Source organism: Dermacentor andersoni, chromosome 7 (assembly GCF_023375885.2).
Source record: "Dermacentor andersoni chromosome 7, qqDerAnde1_hic_scaffold, whole genome shotgun sequence".
In the NCBI taxonomy this organism is placed as follows: domain Eukaryota; kingdom Metazoa; phylum Arthropoda; class Arachnida; order Ixodida; family Ixodidae; genus Dermacentor; species Dermacentor andersoni.
In genome coordinates, this window is record NC_092820.1 from 148,934,984 (window position 1) to 148,949,840 (window position 14,857).

A 14,857-nucleotide genomic window follows, 5' to 3' on the forward strand; every position below is an offset into this window, starting at 1 on the left:
GAGCATTCTTATTCTTGGCTTGAAACAAAATTGCTTTAGTTTTTTCTGTGTTGATTTTCAACCCATTTTCGACAGACCAAGTATATAATTGAACCAAGTATATAATAATGGTACTTTTCTCTATTTTTTGCGCAATTCCAACGTGACATCCTTAAGGCCAGTTACCGACTGACGAAGCAAGATCTCAATTGAAAAAAATGGCTGTGGCTTAGCTAAGGTTAAGCCCAGGATGCGAAGCATACTAGCCTTTATTTTAGTTGTTGAACCACTGTTTAGCCTGGTGAACTGCTGTTGCTTGGCTATATTTGGTTCGGCTAGACGAAGAAACAACTCATGCGTTACTCTGCTTCGCCTTCAAGAGTGGAACGCGACAGCGTTCCCGTCGACCCGCCAAGGGGTGTAAGACAATGGGCTACGGCGCAGCGACTACGCGCCCCGCATTGGACGCCGAAGGGTCAAATACGTCAAAGCGTCGGTCGGGAACTCGGCGAAGCGGAACGTCGCGCAGCGATTATGTCTACTGCCGATGCTAGAAGCACGCTGTAAACAAACGAAACCCACGCGAGGGCCAACGTGATGCCATCAGGCCAGTGGCGACGCGGCGTAGGCCTCGATCAGAGCGCGCGAGGAGGAGGCGGCATTCTTCGAAGTGTGGCCATAGAAGGGGTTTTAGTTGGCGCTACTTTTGGAGACTGAGGGTTTTAGCATAGTATAAAGAAACAACTTGTTTTAGTGCGGCTGGAATGGTGGCGCCACCTGGTTGCGTAGAGCTCAAACCAAACAAACACTAATATCGCCGTAACCAAGCATATAGTACACATAACGTTACATAGTACACGTTATGAAGCGTTGTTTACTAAAAGCACAAATAGAATATTAGAGGTAAAGAAGTATCTTCGCATGCGCCGGGCACTTCTGCGAATGACCGCTGTATAGCCTGCGAAGTATGGCTATTTAACTGACGTAGCCTGCCCCACTCATGCAAGTTCTCATGTTTTATGTGTATACTATGCCCGCGGGAATGAATATTTACCGTGATTTTGCTTCAATGGTACTTTTATTTGGATGCAGTTGACGTTTAGCAATATTCTAAAAGTATGAGAAAAAAACATGAGCATTTACGAGTAGTGGTTATTTGATTCGAAGACCGAATCGAATAGGACACTATTCGATTCGTCATTTGAAAGTTTAGAACATTCACGCACCCATAAACGCCAGAGACGTCATGTGTTGCAGTCCACGAAGAAAGTTAATGAACTAGGAGCGAGTATTACGTCACGAAGCCAGTCAATTCGCAAGCGTACGCTCCGTGAAGCCATTCTACTCGCTTATTCCGCTCGCAGTATCGCCCCAACACGTGACCTCAGAGTGAGAGAGATCGCATTGGCCGGCAACGTTTGGTCACCGGTAGTTTTCAATTGATGCGAACTTATTAGGCTGCGCCGCCGTACCCCTGCCTGCAGAGCGGGAATGAATGGTGCGCGGATTTTTCCATTTATATGATTGTTTGTAATAAATACACTTTTGTTGTTGCCTCAAAACAGTCGTTAGTCGGTGCTCGTGTTACGTCTCTCACCTTTGCCCGTCTTTGATTTGTTAGCGCTGTAAGCAATAATGGAGAACGCACGGAGCATTAAAACCTACCATGAGCTCTGACGTAACGATCACGTGTTGGACCAATACGTATTTAAATCGTGCGGCGCGACGCTCTCCCTCAATTTTTCCTTCCTCAGTTTTGCTATACTGCAGCTTAATTAGTCAAGGAGTCATCATCATGTGCCGGTAAAGGAAGATGAGGATACATGGTGCGGTGTCGATACGGCTGGGAGTCGATGGGCCTATTTCCCGCACAGAGAGTTTGTGCCATTAAATAAGGCATCATCATCATCATCATCAGTCGATTTGCCAACCACAAAAAAAAAGAAGAAAATCATTTCGAACTAATTCCGACAATGGGGTATTGTACTCTAAATTCTCAAAACATTCTCTCCTTCGGGACTCTTGCATTGGGCTTTAGACACAAGTACGTCTACATATGGTCATTTGCGAATACTTCGAGACATAAGGAGGATACCACTTTAACTCTTCCTAATTAATTGGATGATGCACTAAATTACCAATTATGCTTTCGAAATTATTTTTGTAGGTATACCAGAATTACTGCTTATACATATTTAGCATTTCATTAATTCAGTCTCTCTCAAGTTGGTCTGTTTCCTAATTATGTAACACATAAATATCTACCTCACCCTGCCTTACTTTGTTTCAAGCGTTCTCTCCCGCCTCTGTCCCTTTAAGCGCGGGCTTGTTGGCCAATCCCCCGTAGCGGGTCAGAGCCATGAAATGAGGAGCAAGCAAGCAAGCAAGCCCTGGACGCCCTGGTCAGCATGGGCCTTCTGCTGGCCGTCGGCTTGTTCGGGGCCCTCGCCGTGCGCGTGTGTCAGGACCCCGACGAGCCGACCGTGGCCGACGCGCAAGCGCTGCTCCGCGACATCGATGCCTACGAGGCCCTCGTGGAAGACGTGCGCTCCTGCTACGCGCAGAAGACGGCGCCGCCGCCCCCGAACGTTGAAGCCGTGCTCGACCTGACGGCCCCCACTGGCGACGAGAGGGCGGACCGCAAGCTCGTGTCGCAGCTTTCGGCCCCGCTGATCGCGGGCCAGCAGCGAAAGGCAGTAGGGCTGGGCGTTTGAAGGATAACACGACGTGTCCCGAAGACTGGCGTGCTCGCTACGGCGCCATTCTAACTGGGCTGTACGTTCCCTGCGTCTGCTCCGAGCTTGATCGACCTGACGTTGCGAGCGACGTCCAAGGCGAGTCGACCGCAGGCTTGTTTAGGAACTGACTGCGCAGTTCGCGACTGGCACTCGGCGAAAGTAGCGCAGAGCCTTTGAAGTGATGCCGCGCGCATGCCGTATGTCCGTGTTAGAACGCAAGTGACGTGGTGTTGCAGCCTCACATGCCGCTGTGTCAGCCGTGAGCTCGAGTATACCGAGCGACCAAGGCGAGTCGACGGCGTCTTTCGCAGATTACGGCAGGCCTGCGGTAGGGCGGAACGTTATAAAGGTGTGCATAATGTATATTACGCGTTTGTCACTGAACCAACCTAAAGAATTGTGTTGCCGCCTCTCCATCGGGCTAGGTGGCCCCCCTTGCCTCTGCTGCGAGTTTGAATCGTCGTCCAGTGATCAAGGCTATAGTTAACGGCAGTTGTGTTCATCGGCTATCCGCCCAACTCGCAATAGGCTCACGGCTAAGGGGGCACGGTAATGTTTGAATTTAATGTCATGCCTTTCATCTTCAAAAATGCTCTTGCCACATCTTCAGGGAGACACTTCTACGACATATTTGCCTCGATTTCCGCCTGAAGAGCGGCGACCAAGCCTGAAGTCGTGGCTTAACTCTCGTCGCAGCCTTTTTGTCCACGTGGCATTCAATTAAAGCTTGCAGCAACAGAAGTGGGTCCACAAAGCCAAGCCATTGAAGCTGTGCGTCTCAGTTCGTGGTCCGCGTACCTATGCAATGATCAGTAAACCCTGTCGTCTGTTCTCCGCTGTCTGTGCCTGCTCTTGACGTTTCCGGCCGGCCACCGACCCTAGGAGACAACGTGCAGCAGTCGACTACAAAGATTTGTGCTAATTTTCTGACCATTTGACAGTCCGTCACGAGTAATGAGGCACACGCAGCTTTAACTGTTCGTAAATTCAATCCGTTCGCGCTACTATACACTTGTAAGGTGCCGAGGTACTAGTTGTCAGATGGGATTCGGCTGAACTTTGTTAGAAGCATGTTCGCGTAGTATGACGCTGATATTCGAACATTACTTGGTTCCCTTACCTAACTGTATATGGAAGAAAGACAGTATAGATACAATAAAGCGCAGTATGCTATGGAGTGCGTGCATCCGGTACCTCGCACGTTTAATGCGATACGCGCATCTTTCGTAGGGCATGCCCGGTTGAGGGGATTTCCGCAAAGTTCGGGAATTTATATCTCGAAAGTGGTGTGATCTTGAAAATTCGTTTCAAGTGGATCCGCCTTGCGAACTCCACGGCTAGAATTTGTAAATTGCAATATGGGCCATAACGTACTTAGTTAAGAACTTAATTAGTGCATTTTTTATTAATTATTCGATTTTTGATCTCAATTTTTTGTGCAAGTATTGTCCGCCGCTTCAAGTAGACCAGCTCATGAACTAGAATTGTGATATCTGCCACATATGTTCGCTGAAACACCTTGTATATGTGTGTGTGTGTGTGTGTGTGTGTGTGTGTGTGTGTGTGTGTGTGTGTATATAGTTTATGAATACGTTACGTGCCTTCAGGAAGGCACTGGGTAATAGAGGAGTACTGTTACATTAACTAAAACAAAAGATATTCATTAAGGCAGAAAAAAAAGCAATACTCACACAATGCAATAGCATGCAACATGAAACAAGAAAAAAAAAAAACGAAAAATTAGCCACGGTAGGGTACTAGAAAATATATGAATATCACTGCACTACATAGCAGGCGTACCGACGCGAGAACTACCATACCAATTGTTGAACCATAACAGTACAAAGTGCAAAAAAAAAGAAACGAATACAAACTGGACAGGCAACAATTAAACTCTGCCATCTACGATAAGTTATCATTTCAGCAATGAATAGTGTGTGAGCACACGCATGATTCGTTTAGAAAAATAAATTAATAAGCATAACATAAGTACGGGCTATATGTTACAAAATGAGTGGATAAATAGGGGTAGAGGAAAAAGATAACGGCACAAAAGTGATAAACGGTTGAGACGGCCAAAACGTTCAAGGCAAAGCACGAGACAGAGCTGAAAGATTGCCTGGGATATATCTTGTGGAAATATACTGCAACAGGTGAAAAGAGGCAATGCGCAAGTTGAGATCTCACGTGGTTTGCCTTCTACGGCCGCCTCCATGGTTGCCAGATCCCTCGGCTAACAGCACCACCTCGGTCGTCGCGCAGGTAACTCGAACTTCTTGTAATTCAAAACGCAAATGGTGACTGCTACGTAATTTTTATTTTTTGGAGTGGGGAGGCTTCTGCCGTGTTCATGAACATTCAAACGTGGTAATGCCGCAACAAAAAGCTGGTCTGCGGAATGCTCTGCAGCCTAACCAGCTTGTGCAGCAAGCATTCAAATACCTTCGGCAAATAAAAATTGCAAGTTTTCTACTCGTGGAAAAAATTACGAGCAACCGCTTACATATACCGAAGCGGCATTTCCGTCTGCGCGTCAGCTATAGCACCAATCGGCCAACTACTTCCGGTTCTTGCAACACCGCAGTAAAAATGCGCCGCGCCGAACCGAAAAAAAAAAAAAGATATTCACTAGAAAACAACCGCGGAAGATCTTTCGTTTCGTCCTATAGCTGTTTTTGAGAAGGCTAGCACTTCTTTCTTCGTAACAACTGGAGAAAAAAAAAGTGTGCTTACCTCTCGTCCGCTGGGAAACGGAAAAATTTCGCCTTGCTGTTCCTCCCCCGAGTTGCCACACCACGCAGCCGCGCAACATACTTTGTGGCCGTTCGTCAGTTTTTCCGACATTGCCGGAACGCTCGCGTGCACAGAGAGCAAATTTTTAACTGCAGATCATACGAAAAAACGTCCACGTGCATAGAAAGCGGCAAGGAGCAGACGAGCAGAATGGCAGACGAAGCGATAAGAGCGAAAGCGCCGCTCTTTGGCGCAACAAATGAAGCGACTAAACAAAGATATAGGACGCCGAAAAACGAAATAGCCGAAAACACATTTTACTTCCACACATAATTGCATCACTTCACTGCTATGTAGGTTGAAAAGACAGAGCCACATATGCAAATGTTACTGAATTTTCCCTTGGTTACCAGTGGCGACGCTTCAATACCGAAACTAGCCCTGCTGTCCGCCCACTTCCATTACCGCTTCTGCCTTGCTGTAATCAAGGGTTCGACGAAAGTTCGTCTGGTCAGGCATGGAAGGAGGAGAATCACGGTCACAGACTAAGTATGATGAATTATCCCGACGTTTTGGAACCGCGTATACGGGTTCCTCGTTCTCTGAGTTGGACAGGAAATCGTCGTCACTTATTAGCCAGCACGTGAGGTAACGAGCGTGCTTAAACGGCAGGTGTAGTCTCTGCTGTCCGGTTCATCGTAGCTGGCGTCGACTGAATGATGAGCCATTCCAGCAGCCGCCGGGATGACATGTTCCTTCTTTTGGCGACAACAGTGGCATTGTCCCAATCAATCTTGTGACCGTGTTCTTGCGCATGCTCGGCAGTGGCGTTCGTCGTGAGACTATTTCTTACGTCACGTTTGTGGTCCTTGAGCCGTCCGGAGAACTTCCATGTTTTGCCAACATATACTTGATGGCAATCAGCGCATGGTATCTTATGCACGACTCCTGGGAATGATTCAATAGGGTAACTTGTCTTGCACATTCGTTAGCTGCTTCCGGAGCTTGCTGGTGTGGATGTGGGCGATGCGCAAGTCGTATTTCGAAAATACGTGCGACAATGCCTCGCTGATTCCTTGTACGTAAGGGATGGCTGCACGTGCACAGATTGTCGGGTTGCTCTGTGAGCTTGGCTGTAATATCCGCTTCTCAGTTCTGCACATGAGATGACTAGGGTAGCCGTTGCGGGTTCGCCCTTTTTCAATACATCGCCACCTTAGTTTAAGACCTGCTTCGCTTCCACCGCGGGTCGGCCCGGTATTGTACTATCTTCGGGATCGGCGCACGTATGGAGAGCGCTTAATGCCTGCGTCACCTCCGCCGCGCGTCGGCCCGGCATTGCAGTATCTTAGGGATTTTTTTTTCTACACGCGGACACGATAGTGGGGAAAGTAGCCCTTAACAGTTTCGCTGTAAAAATTGACTCATCCACCAGCGTTGTATCGCTAACGTTCAAAGATCGTACTTCAACGTCCGAACGTTGACGAGAATGAGTACTGCTCGTTACACAGTGACAGAGGGAGTAGCGCCGCTTCCTGTCAAAGTAAGCTTCTTGCGCGTTATCTACACACATCCATCCCAGCTCACACGCAAACGTACGCCCACTCTATCGCCAACGTATCAAGAATAAGTGAGTTGGCGTGTTTTTGAACCGATGCTCTGAAACATGGATGACGGCGACTACACCGGTAACACCCGAATGTTGGGAGCTGAACGTGACGGTCCACAGGGTAAGCCAGTGACGTGTATCTAAAAAAAAAAAAAGTGTAGAAAAGGTGTAGCTCCGCCAACCCAATGCTACGCCAGCCTGTATGTTTGCCATCTGCTGCCTACACTCTTTCGGTTGCATAAAGAAGTTGAATTGTTCATCGGTGTGGCCCCTCTTCAGGGAGCGATCAGGCAATGGGGGAAAAGCTTCTGCCATAAAGAATTGGAAAATTCGGCGGCGATGGTGGCCACCCACCACCGAGCCCAACAAGGGGACGCTACAAGATCGGAAGCCTGCAGACGCTAGCCATACATCGCCACTATGACCTAATATAAAATACCCAAGGTTGGATAATTACACCATGTCAACCCTTGCGGCCCAGAATACGGAAGTGAGGAGAAGTGAAGACAGGAAAGATGAAAAAGGCGAGAGAGAAAGTCAAAGATCGGAGAGGAGGACAGGAAAAGGCGACTGCCGATTTCCCCCAGGTGGGTCAGTCTGGTGGTGCCGTCTATGTGAAACAGGCCGAAGAGGCGTGTTGCCTCCGCCGGGGCGCCTTAAAGGTCCGAACACCCGGCATCGGCTTAACCCCCAGCATATCCCTTAACCCCCAGAATATCCCGCGTGTAGCCGCGCACGGCTACACGCGGGAGGGTCCAACCCTCGTGTGCTCGGGTACGTGGTGTCGCAACACACCAAACGCCTGCTCACGCAGACGCCCCTGCGTGGGGGATTGAGTATCTGACAGAGTACGAAAAAAAAAAAATGTAACGACTAAAGGTAACAGAAGTGCAGCGATTATGAAGAGTAGGGAACTGTGGAACTACAACAGGTACGAGGTAGTACGAGGTATATGGAAGGGGGTAATGGTTCCCGGCTTGACTTTTGCCAATGCAGTTCTATGTATGAGAGCAGAGACCCGGGAACAGTTGGAAACTAGGCAACATGGTGTGGGTAGGCTCACTCTGGGAACACATGGCAAGACACCAAATCTGGGGGTGCAGGAGGATCTGGGATGGTCTTCTTTCGAGGGCAGAGAGGCTAGTAGCAAGATATCATTTGAGAAGCGATTGAGAAAAATGGGGGAAATGCGGTGGGCTAGGAACGTTTTCAGTTACTTATACACGAGGAATGTTGACACAAGATGGAGGAAGCGAACTAGAAAATTGTCAAGCAAATACTTGGGCAGCAGTGGGGGGGACAGGTAAGCAATCATCCGCCAAGAAAAAGGTTGAGGAGACAGAGAGGGATATGTGGAAAACAGAGATGCAAACCAAATCAGCATTAGAGACATACAGGACGTTTAAGCAAGAAATAGCCGAAGAAAATATTTGCGATAGCTCTAAGGGAAGCTCATTGTTGTTTGAGGCCAGGACAGGTGTACTGCGGACTAAAACGTGCCGAGCCAGATACCAGGAGATAAGACTTGTTGTGCGGGGCGTGTGGGGAGGAGGAGGAAGTGGCTGAACACCTGATACTTGCTTGTAAACAACTTCACCCTGCAGTTGAATGTAACGGGGAACTATTTAAAGCTTAGGGTTTTAAAGCCAGTGAAAGTAAAATAGACTTTGAACAGGTAGAAATAACTAAACGGAAGCTATCTGATTGGTGGATAATATCAACGCAAAAGTAAAGGAGTAAATACATAGGTATGCATGCATAGAGTATCATTCAAGGCTAGGTGGCGCGCGCCGCCGCCGCTCGATTCAAAGGGTTGAGCCTCATTCATCCATCCATCCACCCACCCATCCATCCACGGAGGAAGGAAACTAAGGAGAGGCCCTACCCCCTCCGCGCGCTAGGAGAAAAGTGTGGCGGAAATGACGTAGTAGGTTCTCATTTTTTTTGCTGCTTTTTTATTTTTTGTTGTTGTATGGCCACGCCTTTTGGGCCACAATGGCGGCGTTGTTATGGTTTTGAGCGCTCACACGTGTTGCTCTGGTAGGTTTCGGGCCGTGGCAAAGGCGCTGAGTGGGCGGGTTTGCGTTAGTCACCGTGTCTTGTTGCGCTGTGTTACCTGCACCGTGCTCTGCCAGATGTTGCGCGACACCACGCACAGCGCGGCGTGGTTTCGCGAAAGATGTAAACAATAGAGGAGGGTGGCCCAAAAGGCGGAGCATCGCCATGAGCAACGCCAAATTCCGGCTTCACTTTTGCTTCACAAAGAGTGACGTCAGGGCCTCTCCTTAGTTTCCTTCCTCCGTGCATCCATCATTTACGCTTGCGATACAGTCTGTCGGCTGAAAAGGAATGACATTAATAACTTACTTCTGCTTTGTGTAAACGCACGGCACAACACGTTTATACTTTAGAACTTGCCGTATAATATTTAATTTATATTTTACATTTACTTAGCAAGCAGAAACATTCTGCAGTTCCTCGATTAGCTCGCCATATAATGACGTACACTTCACAGGTGGCACCCTCTCATCTACTGGTCGCGTCCTCCCCTTCCACCACCGGCTTGGGAGTGGCACATTTAGTTACGTAAGCGGCGAAGTGAACGGTTCGTTTTCCGAACCGTTATAAGATCCCGCCCTTGATTTTGTCTCTTTCCTCCATGGCACCACCTGCCCGTTTTCGTTTGTGGTGCCGTGCACGTACCTTTTCTTAATCGAACAAACCTTAGTATGGCATCGAGGAAAGAAACAAAATAGGAGAGGCCCTGACGTCACGTTTTTGAAGCCGGAAATGCAGTCATGTTGGTGCGCCATCTGCTTCTTGCGCCTATCGCCGGAGCCATCGTTTATAAAGCTTTTTAACAAACGGTGGCCGGAGCAGATAGCGCGAGCTTTGAACTTGCATTGCTATAGGAGCCGCCGGAAATGTGTGCTGCCAACGCGAGTCAGAACACGGCCTACGAAACTCCTGTGACAGTTTTAGACGCGGTGTAAGAATAGTTTCTACTCTTGGCACCGTGGTTAGTGAAGCAGGCGCACTCCCGTGCTTTTCCGCGCGGGCACGTTGAAGAAGACGACAAAGACTCGAGTGCCTCTGTTGCTGGCTGACCCTCACACTCGTAGACCCTAACCTTAATTTTCAAGCTTACACACCACGCTCCAAAGTCAGCTTGTCTCGCGGAATGTGCTGCGAGATAGACACGGGCCGAAATCTCACTTTTCAGAGGCCAAGAGCAGCAGCGAGAGCGTCAGGAGCGCGGTTGCTAGGTTAACGTTGACTTTTGGGGTACCAGTCCCAGTGGTCCTTTGCGAAAACTGGCACGCGACTATCGCAACACATTCTCCAACACGTCCGTGCTGGCCGGGGCCTCTCCTACGCTTTTATTCGCCCATGAGGTGGTGCCAATATAGTTACGTGTAGGTAAAAACAAATAGCCCTAGACAGCGAGGAGGTTTGAGCAGGAAACCAGCTGGAAAGATCGAATGGCGCTACCTGGTAAACTTTTTTCTTGGTACCTTATCTGCGCAACGTGCGCAGCGAATATGCACGAACTCACACCGCTGCAGCTTTCACATCGCTGCCGAATTTTCTAGAGAACAGACTGGTGGGCTAGTTGGTACTGCGTAACTTGAGGCACAAAATCGCACGAACTTGAGTCAAAGCGCAACTTCGCCTCAAGTTACGAATTTTCTAGTTTCGTTTTGCCAACACGAAATTACGCCTTAGAATTGACAGCGGCCAAGCCAATCCGACTTTCAAATGGCAGCGCCCTTCAAATGTGTGTTGAAGCTCCGGTCAAGTTCAGCAACGAAGCCGTGAGCGTTGAGGGCTTGCTTGTTTACTTCTGCTGCGTTGCGTTGAGTTTATGTCGTCATTTTTGACCACGAACAGGGCTACGCGATGAGCGGGCGCCTTGTAATGTTATGCCAGGGACTCGGGCGTTTCTCGCCGAACTTTCTGCGCGTGCGGGCAGCAGCACGAGTACCTTCGCCTGCCGGCAACAGCTCGTTACGGGCGACCCGTGCTAACAGCTCGTCTGGGCAGGGCGTACCGCAACCGTCAGCGAAGCTGCCTTTCGAAGTGGACACGAACGTTGCCAAACCAACGGAGATCTATCGCTTCGACAAGTTCAATGTGTTTGCGGCTCTCCGGTTGTTCACTGTGACGCAGGTTTTTCTCTGGTCCTACATGGCTCAGGTCTGTTACACAATCACCGATCCAAAGCATGGTCCACCACCGAACGCGGACACTAGTGGTAGGTTCGGCGGACTGCTGCAGTTTCTCCGCGAGCGCTTGACCACTGACCCTTATCGCTACGGCCTGACGGCCTTCTGCGCAACAATCGGTACGTGTAGCATGCGAACTTCTGCAATATTCGGCTTTGATAAAACCTGTGCTCTGTTTGCGAGGCAGCCGCATCGCAAAATACCAACCGTTGCCGTCCTTACCTATTGGATTTTGACAATTATCACATTTGTAAATTTTGTTGCAATTGAAAGACGATGTTGAATTCTAGTATCTGTTGGGAGCAGTCTGTCCCTATTTTTGTTTCCACAAATTATTCCTCTCAATGAACGAGCAATGTCACAAATATGTAAGGTTTCTTTCGCCGACGCCTAACTTCAAAGCGGACAAAATATGTGCCTAGCAAAGTGCTTAGAAGTATGCCAATAAGTTGCGAATGTGACTAAAGATATTGCGTACTCTGTGACTTAGCCGCTTCAGATTCGTCTGCTTTAGACGATGTAATAGTGCGTGGATACGGGATCAGAAATTGTGTGTCTCACACATATTTGTTTGCAGATGTTCAATAACTTACTTTAATAATAAAAATTCAAAAATCACGATTTATATCAATGCTCTGCGCCCAACATTCAGTAGAATTTTTTCCCCTTCAATTTAATAGCTTTGTTCATGTATTCTCAGCGGCCGTCCAATGAGCGCATTCCCACGTTTCGCATGAGATTGGTCACAAGCTAAACCTCCACAATGAAGTGCTTTTCTTCGCCCCCCCCACCGTAGTGGTGGTCTAGTTAGTGGCTTTGGCGTTGCGCTGCTAGACCTGAGGGCGCGGGACCGAATCCCGGCCGCGGCGGCAGCATTTCGATGGGGGCGAAATGCAAAAACGCCGCTGTAGCAAGCATTGGGTGCAGATTAAGGAACCCCAGGTGGTAAAAATTAATCAGGAGCCCCCCCCACTACGGCGTGCCGCATAATCATATCGTGGTTTTGGCATGTAAAACCCCAGAATATTTTCCCCCGTTTCCAGATCGCAACATCGGTGCGCCAGCACGATCTCGGAGGCTACGGCCTCTGCTTGTACGTTCCTTCAAATAGCGACAGTATCTGTATATGCTCCCCTTTAGTTGAGCATATACGTGACTCTAGCGCCCATTAAATGCAGTCGCAAGAGCACTAGTTCATTCTTGAGGTGCACTCAAACAGAGGCATCGTGTGCGTGAGACCTGAACTAGCTATTGCAAGGCCTGTCGGACATTGTTTCATGTGAAGAGCACTTAAAAAAAAATTTCTCTTAAAATTGAACTCGCTTTCTGTTCTAACTGCGCAGGCGCTTTGGTGGTTACGGGCAGCAGCATGTTCATCCTGCGTAGCGTGCGTTCCATCGTGCTGCTGAAGGGCGGCCAGCGAGTCTTGGTGCAGACGTACGCGCCCTTCACGGAGCTGCGTGCCTTCGAGGCTCCGCTGGAGCACATCAGCTGCCGCCAGTCGCGACTCCAGCAGTCCAGCTACATCTCGCTCAAGATAAAGGGCCACAGGATGTACTTCATGCTCGACCAACGTGGTGTCTTCCCGCATCCCAAGCTGTTCGACTACACCGTGGGTGTCGCGCGGAAGCTGAAGTAAAAAAAAAGCAGCCAGACAGCTTTTAGCACTGTGGAGGCAAGAGATGCCCGAAGTTAGCCTACCTGTTTGCGGAATACCAGAAATGTGAAAAACGTGAGTGCGAGATGAGTAGCAGCGCTCGTGGCGCCATCTTAATGTGACGCTGATTTTAACTGGAGTATATATACATACACACACATTGCAGTGGCAGGCTGTGTGTACTTAGCTGATGATGAAAAAGGCATCCTCAGCAACATAATGAATGTATAGTGTCCCTGTCCCTCCAAGGAGAATAGCACGCAACACAGGAAAGTTCCAGACACTTTGTGGTTGAAGAAACTGCCACAAGCTGTCGCTAGCAGCATTACTGCTGCAGTCTACGTCTCTAGTGTTTTGGTACAATGCATCATCCTCGTCTGCTCTATTTGGTACTATACCTACTGTGTTAGTTTACGAAATGCTGGAGATGTTGAACGGGGGCAGTATGCGTTCACCGCGACATCTTGTGCAGTTGTGTTAAAAAACATACATTTGTGCTGCAATGACCTAGTAAGTTCATGGTTTTAAATGTGCCATGGCAAACAAACAAATACATGCAGATTATAAGCTCAAGGGCATTTAGCAAGACAATTTTGCATTAGCACGCACAGCAGCTCTTTTTGGTTGGAAGCCATAACCAAGGTGACCCATTTGCTGCAATGAGGGACTGTATTTTGCATATTTCATGTGTGGAGAGCGAGAGTTGTAGCAAAGGTATTGTTTTTTTATTCGCATTCAACGAGACGAGAGCCACGAAATGCAAACATTTCCAACTCTTCCATCATGCTGGATCAAAGCGCCACAGAAATGTTGCCGGCGGCACTGCCACTCGCTCTTCGACGTTACGGTGGTCGGTGTCAGTGGCATAGCTAGAGGGTGGCGCAGTGAGCACGTGTGCCCCCCCCCTCTCCCAGCAATTTGTTATGCAGCCTTCCCAGCCCTCCTCTCCCACCCTTCCCTCCCCAAAACGAAAATTCTGGCTATGCCACTGCTTGGTGTCCACCTGGGGTGCTATTCTGGATAGTGCCAAATTGTGCCGTATTGCCGAATCCGCAATCTTCTCAACTCCTATGGCCGAGAAGGCTGCTATGGCCTCTCCGATCGGCTCAAAACGATGTCATTACAGAATTTGACCATATGGCAGAATTTGACGATGTCCAGGATAGGACCCCTGTCCACCGTCATCAATGTCGTACACTTCCACTGCGCAGGAATTTCTCTTCTGGTCAGCCTAAGCCTTATTCAGGCAAAGTATTGTGCAGATATGGCATTGTGCAGTGGCTTTTGCTTACTATACCAAGTTTGAATGGATGGCCTTGCCCCCCTCCCCCCGTTATGTCCAGAATAAATCTGTTTTACGTGTCACCCGCATTGATTCCATATTGGAAAAGTCCCACCATTTTCTCTTTGAAATGAATAGTGGCGCTGTCTGCTGAAAGAGAGAAACCCACCCAGCAGAAGACGGTGGCCTTCCAGATCAGGCAGTGCGCGCTGCGCCCAATCTTGGGTGTCACAAGAAGACTGCACCACAGTGGTAGCAGTGAGTGCTTTCAGCCTACAGACACAACACCAAAAGAAACCCAAAAGATTTTCCCCAAGAGCGCCAGTGGCATTCGTGACCTCACGTCGACGTAGAGTTACGATAGAATGACCCATTAACACGATAGCGTGAAGGAGCCCGTGTCGCAGAAGATTTGCCGTCCGGCGTCCGACGCCATTTTGCCGAAAATATTTTCGAAGCACATATACCCAGGCCTTCCATGTGATGCAAGGAATTGACTGAACTAGTTGAATTCCTGGAGCTAAAATACGTGGAAAAATCTAGTAAACTACGACTTACACACAACCTACAGACATGATAGCTCTTGGATTGTAATTTGGATATACAAGAAAACATAATTCTGTTACGCGAAAC

The 14,857-nt window shown here is 48.7% G+C and overlaps 1 protein-coding gene across 1 annotated transcript; it reads left to right on the forward strand.

Annotated features, from left to right (window-relative positions):
• The first annotated feature begins 10,819 nt into the window (after window positions 1-10,819).
• On the forward strand, window positions 10,820-14,307 carry LOC126533648 (transmembrane protein 223). Its single transcript, XM_050180824.3, has 2 exons — window positions 10,820-11,404; window positions 12,629-14,307. Exons 1-2 carry the CDS (start codon window positions 10,960-10,962, stop codon window positions 12,922-12,924), a joined length of 741 nt encoding a protein of 246 aa, XP_050036781.1. The 5' UTR covers window positions 10,820-10,959; the 3' UTR covers window positions 12,925-14,307.
• Window positions 14,308-14,857: the final 550 nt, after the last annotated feature.

Bases quoted from the DNA above. Each gene is read 5' to 3' on its own strand.
- LOC126533648 (XM_050180824.3), top strand. From the start codon at position 10,960: ATGAGCGGGCGCCTTGTAATGTTATGCCAGGGACTCGGGCGTTTCTCG. The intron at 11,405-12,628 runs GTACGTGTAGCA...CTAACTGCGCAG, and splicing joins GGCCTTCTGCGCAACAATCG to GCGCTTTGGTGGTTACGGGC.